General features: G+C 37.3%; 1 protein-coding gene across 1 annotated transcript; it reads right to left on the bottom strand.

Moving 5' to 3' along the window:
* Positions 1-4,945: 4,945 nt before the first annotated feature.
* On the bottom strand, positions 4,946-11,300 carry LOC104457816 (DNA polymerase kappa-like; the record flags this gene model as incomplete). Its single annotated transcript, XM_010080544.1, has 6 exons — positions 4,946-5,030; positions 5,201-5,252; positions 6,427-7,380; positions 8,236-8,407; positions 9,622-9,718; positions 11,268-11,300. Coding segments are annotated over 6 exons (1,393 nt in total), but the record flags the coding sequence as incomplete, so codon positions are not given.
* Between the last annotated feature and the right edge of the window lie 358 nt (positions 11,301-11,658).

Raw genomic sequence — 11,658 nt, 5'->3', positions numbered from 1 at the left:
GCCCTGTCTCCTCTTCCTCCTCACCCCAGGGAAGGAGCCCCAGGCTAGGAGGGAGGTGCTCTGCTCTGGCCCCGACAAACCGGTTCCCGGGGCTGAGATGACTTGAGCACACCCAGCCAGACCCAACACACCCCGGCACTGCGGCAGCACCCCGGCGCTTGGACACACTGTCTCGAGAGGTGCAGAGCAGATTTAGAAGTTTGTTTTAAAATAAAACAGGCACTAAATAGACAGAACTTCTCGATACTTGCTAGGCACCGAACAGGGTCATCCCTGCACAATATCCCCCAGGTCTTCTCTAGCAGCTGTCCTTACGTGCAAATAGCAATTTGCGCCTACAAGTACACACACAAGACAAAAAGGAAGTCCTGTTTGCTCCTGAAGTGCTTCCCAAATCATCCCACAAACGAGGCACTCTTGAAAAGCAATGCCACGAGTGCACATGTACAGACACACAGAGGCATTGCAGCTTGCATGGACCCTTGCAGCCAGGTGGGTTTGTTACTAAATTGCAGGGTACTCACAGAGCTATCCCTGTGGGTTTAAGGCCAGCTGGGGAGAAAATTCCTCTTGGGAGTTATTCTCACTGCTGTCAACCTGTGTTTACCAGATTGGAGAGAGTAACTGTCCCTACACACTTGACACACCCTTGGGATGCGAGAGACTGAGGTGCTTCTGCCGTAAATTTGGGCAGAAATATGCATGTGCATATTGACTGGAACAGGATTGATCCAATCAGATGACTGTTCATTTTCAGGTAGACAATACTTTCATTTGCTTTTGTCAAAGTCCAGTCCAAAAGTATGAAACTCCATGGGATTCTGAATCCTGTGGTGCATGAATTATTAGCCTATGCAATTGCAGCACAGTTCCTCCCTTCATACCCTATGTTTACAGCTACCTTTTGCCACTTGGCTTTGCTTATGAGTAGTAACTAGAACAATGAAATAGAGAGGCTGAATCTCAACAGGTGCTCACACATACAAAGAGCAATCAGAAAAGACACGACCAAGATCCCCAGAACACCATCTGGCCAACAAAGACAGGCACCTGCAGGCTGCTCCCTAGGCTCACTTGTAGACAGTATGACTCAATGGCTCCAGCCTTCTGCTTGGATCTGCATACCACAATGTGAGAGAGAGACAGGGATGTGATAAACCATCCCCAAAATGCAACACGGATCAAGCTACAGGCACAGCAATTCAAGCCCAACTCTGCCAGGCTGATGCTCTTGTCTGTAACTGACACTTCAAAGTAGAACTTCAGCAACTCTGGGAACAAAACCAGCATAAGCCAAAGTATTACTATATTCGCAACAGGAAAGTTGATTTATAGAAATAAAGTTTTTGAGACACCCAAGCCAGATAACTAATAAACAAAATTGGTCACCATGATATCCAACCACAGTAAGACATTCGTAGGCAAGATATATCAAAACTCAAAAGTAAATGAAGATATCACTATAGATACCAGTAAATAGACTCAACAGGAAAATGCTATTCTACAGCCTAAGTTTTTGGTTATCGAGGATTTACAAGCAAATATTCTTCTTAGGGGGGTATCTCTATCGCTGTCCCACTTACGCCAAGCATCCTCCTTACAGATAAATGCTTTGTGTTCATGCGTGTGCTGTCTGCATTCCTTTCTTCAGAAGTGGTGAAGAGAACATTACCATCATAGAAATGTAATCTTTTTCTCTGACCTTCATAACTAAAAGAGGAATTCACGATGAAGTGCATATATCTACCTTAAAAAAGAGAGATATCTACACTACACAGAAGCTTTCATCTGCTGCCAACCTGGATTATTCACGGTGGATATAGCAAATGTGGAATGTCTCACACACAGGAAATAATATATACATTAAGTTAAACACAGCTATAAATAAATTTCCAGTTGCTAATGAAAAGAGATTTTAAGTTAAGGTCAATTATATAACACACACCTACACTGAGAAAAATGCAAACCAGAAACATTCCTTACACAATCTTCTCCACAAGAACTGAGACAAAAAAATCATATCACTAAATTTTATGACAGTACTTAATCACGTACTGAGGGCCTTCTTCAGACAAAAACAGAAATAAATGTGGTATAAGAAAGTATAAGGAACAGAAAAGCTTCTGTTTTGCATGGCAGTAAATAATTTACACGGAAAACACTGAAATAACGTCATCAAGTACTTTCTGTGCTTGACAGAATCACCTTTCCAAAAGGTACATTTTCACATACATCTCAAAAGACAGACATTTCTGACTTTAGAATCGTACTGAGTTTTATTTCCACATTAACGCACTCCACAACTTTAACTTCATGATACTCTATGACACTTTTTTTTTTTAAACAGATGGTAAGACAACTTCTGAGGCTAAGTCAAACTAATTAATTTGTCCAAGCACTTACACTAGTTTACTTTTTGCTAAGTAATGCATATGTAAAAATACGCATTTTAAAGAAACACAAAAAATGACAAGGCAGTACTTAGAATGTACACTTTATTGAGTGAGACAGATACAAACTAATAAAAGGACAAGTGTGCACTTTCTAAATAGCAGTGGTAGCTTAAGTCGTTGTTCCCTCAGTTGCTTTTATGTCTTTCCTACCAAAAGTCACCAGCTCCCACCTTGTTCAACAGAACGGCTCATGCTGAATGCTCACTGACCTGGTTTAGAAAAAATTAACTGAGTCAGCTTAAATAGTCTGAACTAGTCCAGCTGATCCAGCTGGTCCAAAGCAGACACAGGAGCACTGACATGAACTCAAACGACATTGTTAGGTACAGTAGCAAGTGTCAAAAAAACACAGATGAGCAAGTAGAGATGGTGAAATAATTCTAGCAAGTTTGGAAACAAAAAAGCATGTTCTGGACCTAGTCTGGGCATCTCAAAGATACCAGGTACACACTTGTTTAAAAAACAAACAGACCCCAAAGTACTTCTAATACAATTAAACAACTGAACAGATTGCTTCTTTAGCAGCCACTTCTTTTAAAGAATTTGCAATTAAAAAGCAGTCTGTATTTCATACAGGGTTTTACATTGTTGCAGAGTAGCCTGGTTTCAGCTGAGACAGAGTTAACTTTCTTCATAGTGGCTAGTGAGAGGCTGGTTTGAATTTGTGCCAAGAAGAAGGTTGATAACATACTGATGTTGATCGTTGCTGCCAGGACAGCCAAGGACTTTCAGCTTCTCTGCTGTGCCAGCATCTGCAGGTGCAGGAGAAGCTGAGGGGGAGCACAGCCCCAATTAGTAGCCTTGGATTTGACCTTAGGTTTAGGATTGAGACCCAAATTGGTCAATGGCATATTCATGCACATCATGCCCATTATATGGATCTGTCCGGAAGTACTCTCCCTTGCTCCAGATCACCACCTCTTGTCCCAGATCAGTCTCTTGCTCTGGGTCGTCCCTCTCTCAGGGTCTTCTCAGTCTCTCAGACACTCGGGCTCTTATCTCCGTTCCGGGATTGAGGTTTTGGGACTTTTCCTACTCCAGGATTGTTCGCCAGGAATGGGCTGAGACCTGGTCATCAGGTGGTGAGCAGTATCACTGTGTATCACTCATTTGTATATGTGCATATATTACTATCATTATTATTTTCAATATTATTGTAGCTTAGTTATTACATTGTTCTTATCTCAACCCACGAGTCTTTTTTCCCTTTACCCCTCTAATTCTCTCCCCCTTCCCAAGGGAGGGGATACAGCTGAGGGTGAGCGAGCAGTTGTTGTGGTGTTTGGCTGGTAGCCAAGGGTTCAAAACCATGACATGCAGTCATCATAAATTATCTGCCTGACAATAAATATTTAATTTTAATAAAACATCTACATTTAAGCAATTTGATGTGAAAATAAAAAATCTAAACAGAGTACTCTAAATACTTGCACTTTACAACTTCCTCCTTTTACATATGCACTCATAAAATACTGTTTATTCAGGAATACAAAATAATTTTAAAGAGAAAGATAGGTAAACAATGAAAAGGTTCAGTATCTTGCATATTTGCACATCATTCATATTATTATTGCACCATGAGACCTTTAATTTAAATTAAATTTAGTGCTACTGACCAATAACAATTTGACAATTGTGAAGAAAACTGAAGTTCTCAGTCCCTTTGGAAAGGCCAAAGATGAAACAGCATTTGCCTGACTAACCTGGAGGAATCCTTCTCTCATCAACAGGTGTATTAACATTTCTTTACATCAGTGGAAGTCCTCCTGTATCTCATCACAATGAGTCCTTCAGGGCTGGTCCATCAGCTCTTACTGGAATAATTTCAGTGACAACAATGAAAGCTTGACTGTGCTCTAAATTCTTGATCTCTTCCTTTGAAAACGTGAGACCAACGAATTTTTATCTCCACTGAGAAGACAAGATGTTTGTAAACTGTTATCAAGCAACACAGCTAATACCACAATTAAATTTGGCGTTGAATTGTCCAAGGAAGTGTCAGCCTGAGCTACTATGGCTACCATGGCCAATACAACCAACACAGAGAAGACAGCAGGTCAGCTGTGGGAAGAAGGCCTTCAGTAACCAGAGCATGGCACCCTAGCTAATGATTCCTGCTTTCTAGGGAGCTTGCCCTACAGCCTTGCTCAATGGCAGCTCTAATCTTCCTGTTCTGTTTGCTGAACAGCAGAGAGAATTCATGAGGCTGGTCGCGACTCTAACAAAGTTCTACATGTTCAATATAAACAAAGTCAAGGTGCTAGCTAATTTTGATTCTTGGAAACAACCAGAACAAAAGTATTATTCTCCAAAAAAAAAAAAATTACCTCAGTTGTACCTCTTCTTCTACCTTAAACATCATGTTCTTTTTACACAGGTATGCAATCACTCCAAAGTGACAGGCACCTAAATCCAGCCTACCATCAATGCTAAATTAATTTGTAGTCATAAAACACTATGAAATACTTCATATAGTATATGTTGCTACACAGTCATTTAAAAAACATTTCAATTGTATGCTTGGAATTGCTTGACTTGGCCTTTTTTGATACTGACTGCAAAGCTGCTAGTCCAGACCTAAAGTTAAAGAAAGAAAGAAAGAAAAAAAAAACCCACAAAACAGTAAGAGGTTGAAATATACAATCCAATATAAAATCCATACCTACACAATTACAACACTGAGTAATTTTTCTAAATTTTATTATTTTAAAATGAGTGGTGTACTCAGGTTTCCAGAAAACCCTTACCTTTTTGTTCCTTGTGATGGATTTCTGCATTGCTGTCCTCTGCTTAAACCTCCTGAAAAGTTATTGGAAACAACCAAAATTAATTACTTCAATAAAGAAAGCAAGCCTCAGATATTACATTACAGCAGAAATTTTAAAATAAGAGTTTAGGGTAAAGCTTTTCTTTCCTTTTTTTTTTTTTTTTTTAACATAACCTTATTTAATTTGTCTCAAGGAGAAGATAACATTTTATTATCTGCAGTTTGAACACTGTAGTTTATGTTTGCACTTTTAAAGGAGAAAAACAAAAAGCCTTTATTTTGTTGAATCCTAAGGGGTGAATTTGAACCTTGTTCAAAATCTGTAGTTTTCAGAAATATTTCAGCATACGTACTTGATTTTCAAGGTGGTTGTTAAAAACTATATTTTTAATTTTTTTATCCTGCAGGTAAAAAAATATCTTCGCTAACAGGAAGTTTTTCACTTAAAACAAAGCCTGTTTGCACATGTAACAACAATACAAGTTATAAAATTTTCTGTGTAAAAGATTCATATTGTAAGTCTTGTGTTCTGATAATTCTAACATGCTAGCACTTTAATTTCCTCTTATAAGGGTCCCAAGTTAGATTAGGGACAAGGTACTTTAAGCAGATACTTAAGTACCTGCACATGTCCTCTAGTCTGGGTAAAGATCAACTCTTCATAAAGAGAGAAACTATTTGAGTAAATACGCTATTGGTTTGGCATGTTACAGGTGCAGTCATGTAACATATTTTATTAGATGTAAAACAGGCTTGCAAGTTCCTGCCTTTATGCTTTAGTTCACCACTTCTCTGTTTTTGCCAGCACATTACATAACAGAACTTTTCTGTCAACAGAACCTCTGAAGCAATCCAGGTTGAAGATGTTTTCATTGATTTTTCACTTAAATCTCAGTAGCCTTACAAACACCCTTCTGAACATGGCTGGGGCATATCAAACATGCAATTTACAGAAATGAGCAGTAATTCCTATGTCACCATTGAGAATGCACTGTGTAACTACCACTACATTCATAACTCTAGTCTGTCGTGAGAACGGATTTCTTTTTAAAATAAAAATATTCACTCTTACACAGGCCTTACTCAAATGAGCTTCTTGCAAAAGTCTCAAAGCCCCAAAAGTTCAAATTATACCATTACCAAATTATTTTAACTGTACAAGCAAATAATTTGAATAATCAAATATGTCCTAATACGCATACTCACCAACGTTGTTTGAGTTTTCCATATTATGAGTCTCAGTAGGATAATCTTTTTTTTCTGTCAGCTCCTGGATAAGGCCTTTATTTAAGCAGACATCCACGTGTCTGTTAAATGACACAAGACTGGTGGTTTTCTGTTCTGAATTACAAACTGGACAAATAAGAACACTGTCTTTGGCTTCAAAGAAACAGGATGAAGTAGTTTCTTCTGTATGTTCAGTCTTCTCAAAATGGTCTTCATTGTCTTGTGGAATTCTTTTGGAGAAGAGACAGTGTTTCAGACACACGTTTCTAGCAATATCACTGAGATTGCTGGGCTGTCGTTCTCTGTGAGGTTTATCAGATATTATCTGAGTGAATTTTTCTATGCTATTGCTACTAGAGTTGTCAGATATACTTACAGACTGGTCTGTTCCAGCTAATTGATCTGTTTCATTTTTTTTATATTCATCAACATTTTCGTTTTTAAACCGTGGAAGAAAGTTAAGTGTATTTTCTCTTGAATTGTCATTCCTGGATATTTCTACTGTATCTTTAACAAGCCTCCCATTGAGGCACTCATCAATATGCCTATTAAGCTCTTCCAAATTATTGCTTCTCTGCTCCTCAAAGCAAACAGGGCAGGTGAAGATCTTATACATATTAGAACTTTGTAATTCTGTGACCTTCTTCGTTTCTTCCACAAAACTTGCTGATGATTTCCTGTCATGAATAAGCTGTTTACCTGCAGTTTCATTTGGAGAATGATTCCCACCATTTAGTTGCCTTGCAGCACGCTTTCTATCAAAAAAACTCCTTCTGGGAGATGCTTCTGAATTTTTTGTAAAATATTCTTGGTTGGACTTCCCTGGCTGAAGCCTAAGAAAACCAATTTCCTTTCCTGATTTTAAGAAACTTGTAATGCTTTTTTGTTGATACTTCTTCTCTTCTTCACTTAGAAATCCTGATACTCGTACACCTAATGATGAAAAACAAACTTATAATACCAATTTTATGAAAACTTGATAATAATTAACATATTTTGAGGTATACATCCACTTAATAGAAGTGTATTTCATCTCTAAACAGAGGTTATACTACCTGCAAATGTTAACAATAGTTCACAAGGTCTATACAATTTTATTAGGCCCTAACACTTGCTCAATCATATTATTAATTTTAGTACCCAGGAAGTTTTAACTGATTGCACCACAACATGAGGCTATAAACTTAATAGTTACACAGAATTCAGTCCGAAAACATTTTGCATGAAGTTTCCCCACCAAAGGTATTTTTTTCTTCAGTGTATTCGAATACCATAGACAAATAAGTTTTATATATCCCTGAATGGTTCAAGCAGAATGTATAAGCACCTGAAACACACAGGCCTTAGAATCAAAACACAAAGTTTAGTTTTGACACAAATTGTCAAATTTCTTGCAGAACATAGCATCTTCAAATCTATAAGCACTTCTATTTAAAGCATTTGTTTCTAAAAGATGTTATAGACAGAAACTTCCTGTTGCTGTTGTTCAAACCAGATTTAAAAACTCTTTTAAGGCAGCAGAATTAAGCACTGCAATGCGTTAAGATTCACGCTGATGTGTATGTTGTTCTAGGGCTAACAGGTGGTACAAAAGGTACAACCTCAGTTAGTAAAACATCCCTGAGTCACCATTCAGCACTCTAGACCTGTTTCATTTTGCAAAAACTAGCAGGGTAACAGAGAAAGGATAAATACATTTATTACCAATTACTTCAGAGTATAGTCTATTACTTTGATACACTAAAAGATCTAACTCTGAAAAGGAAAAATGAGTTTGAAATATTTTACCCATAAGTCTTATTCGTAAAGGGTGAGGAGCAACACTATCAATTTCTGTTCCTAACAAGTCCTTTGCAACACCAAATATCTCCTCCTCAGTAGAAACATAAGACCGCACAGTTGAAGCTCTTGTTTTTACTTCAAAATTCACATTCTTTAGCTTCAAGGTAACAGTTTTACCCTACAGGGACAAAAAAAAAAAAAAAAAGTAAAGCATGCCACACACAGCACAGAAACAATTATTATGTAGCACCTATGTAAGGGCCCTAAAGTCAAGACTGTGCGCTTATCTGTGTACAGCAAGGGGCAAGATTCTGCACTTGCTCCTAAACTGCTGCCTAAGTTGAATTCTCTGAACTGGGTCACTTGACTATGGTTCCCAGCAGACCACTTGCCACCAGTGCATGTTCAACAGATTTCATATTGGGGCTACAGTCACAACTTCTACCCTGTCTACAAAAAAATTATTTCCTCACTTGGAAACTTTCAGTGACAGATATCTTAATGTTGCTGGGGAAACTACTAAGGATGCTCAAGTGATATCCAATTAAGCATTAACTGAAAACTTCCTTCCTCATGCATGGTGCTATCAGAGTCACACATGGCATCCCTGTTTGGTACAGATATTCCCCTGGCAACACCTTCCAAATAATTTGTGTGATTTAGTGCATCCATCCACAAATAAATAGACGGCACTCCTTTTGTGCTGATGCCTTTGTAAGCTTATCCCTTTGTCCTTTTTAGCTGATGATATCCCCTTCAACCTGTCATCTTTTGAGACAATCTTTTATGACTGAAGAGGACTAATCACAATTCTTTTAGGTCTTGAATGTTATTCCTTGCTTTACCATAAAGATCTCCATAGAAAATATGAACTGGTCTTTCTAGACAATAAACAAGAAGCTGGGAAGAAGGAATGCAGGGGCTGTTCCTACCATTCATATCATTGAATGGTATGAATAACTTGTCAGCAAGTTTGGGATGTGTTAAATTCTTGAACTACACTACTGGCTATTGGCTGCAACCTGCATGAATATGGGAGAGAAACACAGCATTTTAAATATACTAGTGTTACATGATTGACCAAAGCACAGTTCATAGACAATCAGCTCTATTATTTGTTTATAAACATCACTTTTAGCATAAAATGTTTCTATGGTAAATAACTTGGTTAATTAGTTCAATTTCTTCCACACATATTATTAGATAGCCACCTGAACAATATCAAAATGCTGCCTAAATAATTCTAAACATCTGCAAATTAAAGAATGGAGACCTCTCAAGACAGATTGCACAGTATGATGCTGCTGAAAACATTCACACTAACACGGCATCTAACAGGTTTGACTGCAAGGTGTTGTCTTTTTGCAAGTAAACAGAGAATAATACAAATACCTTAAGTCCCTCTTTCTGCAGCTCTTGAGCAAGGTCTCTGCAGAGTTCTCGACACAAGCTGTACTGGTCTTCTGCTGTGTTTATTTCACTGAATGTTCTAAGATAAAGATATGATCTTTTTTTCAGTATGAATCCTAAAACCTGTTTAGTGGCTGTCATCTAAAAGTATTTTTCGTACAGTTAAACAAAACTATATCAGAAGAAGGTTGCAGAGGTTTGAGTGCTTACTTCAAAGAAAAATGAACTTTAATATTATACAGAAACATTTGTGCACATTCATGTGTTCCAAAACATTTGCAAAGCTTTTCAAATAATGCAATAATCTGGCTTTCAATTTTTCATTCACTATTTGAAAATGTATCAGATTTAAGATCATTAATGCCTAAATATTTGCAAGAGAGAATACTAACACCGACTGATTCATGGAGACAGCCAAGATATTTGTATTTAATCTTTGTACAGTGCTGTGTAACATCAGAAGAAAGAAAGAATTAGAAAGTCAACATCAGAGCCAAGTACCAGAAATAAATAATGCAGATGCTAAGAAAAAGATGCTAGCTAGGATAATTATGCCTAGCCTCAGAGGAGGCAAAACTATCTTTCTGCCAAAAACATTGCTAACTGCCTTTACTAGAGCTTCTTAGCAGGGGAATTACAGCTGGGGTTTTTTCCTGCTGTGCATCTGCTTTTTAGTAATAACATGAGAGAAAAGGCAACCTTCTGTTAGTAGTGGCTTTAAGAGCAGTAGGAAGCAAAACTTAGAGCTGCCAGTTGCTTTTGGAAAGGTCTCACGGATCCATTGTTTCATGCCAGTCTTTATATTTACGAGTGTGAAGTCCCTATAGTTACACTGGATTTCACATCTCTAAGTTACATTCAGGTTTACCTGATAGTATTAAAAAATCAGTCTCTATTATGATTCCCATTCTCCTAAGAATGTTTGCAGGCTGCCACACTAATGGGATGAGTATTTTACTCTGGGTCCTATGCCGTTATCCAAGGAGTAACTCATGATATCCAATGCTGCAGTAACTGGGAAGCTGTAAAAATCCTAAGTTTGGAAGGGGCAGGATAGAGACAATGCTATTTCAGGCCCATCTCTTCCCCCAAATAAATTAGTTTCACGATCTCAGCAGCCCACTGACATCTCTGGTTTCAAACCGTTTGCCTTAGGGAAAAAAGAAGGAAGAAAGAAAACCAGAAGAATACAATAGGCTACCCAGATTATTTGTTTGCTTGCTAACCAGCCATAAATTTCTCAGCTCTGGTGGTACCAAACCTTATGGGGCTTACTAGACTGATATTGACATTCAGCTGGAACATATGAAAAAGAAAATCATGTCCTTATATATTTCCACCCTATATTATGGCTTAAAGATGACTTTGATGCATTGAAGGCATTAGGAGAATCAGACAATGAGAAAAGAGAACACACAAGTTGACAGAATAGTACCTCCATAGTATTCTGAAGACAAAGAAAAAAACAAACAACGAAAGCTTGAATCTGACTCAATGAGCTTGTTATATATGCTTTTTTAACACATATAAATACACAATGAAATTATAAGACTAAGAAAAGAATACACTAGTTGGCATTAAGTAGGTTTAGTGATTAATGTAATTTTTTCAATATTAAAGAGGCATACCTTTCAGTGCTCATACTTTTTCTTTCTCCATCCCTTTAAAAAGAAAAACAATTTATTATACTCACTTTACCTATAACTTTTCAATAATTTTTTATTGAAAATATTTGAAAATATATTTTCAATAAATTCTGAGTCAAGCAAGCAGGCTTCAACAACGAACAGCAGTGTCTTCTATAAAATCTGGATGTTAACTTTTTCTACAAATCTTGTACATCAAGTTTAAGTGAGTGTGAAATGGAGAATGTTTTTTTAAAAAAGCTTAAACTACTGTAGATGAAGTAAAGACACAGATCAGGCACAGACGTCAATAAAAGTAAACAGAGAGTTAAAAAACCCCAAACAAAACTACCCTCTCATATCAGAAGGAGTCTTATTAAAAAAAAAAAAAAAA

The sequence above is a fragment of the Pterocles gutturalis genome, unplaced genomic scaffold, assembly GCF_000699245.1.
Source record: "Pterocles gutturalis isolate BGI_N339 unplaced genomic scaffold, ASM69924v1 Scaffold22689, whole genome shotgun sequence".
NCBI lineage: Eukaryota > Metazoa > Chordata > Aves > Pterocliformes > Pteroclidae > Pterocles > Pterocles gutturalis.
This window is presented reverse-complemented; position numbering and strand designations above follow the sequence as displayed.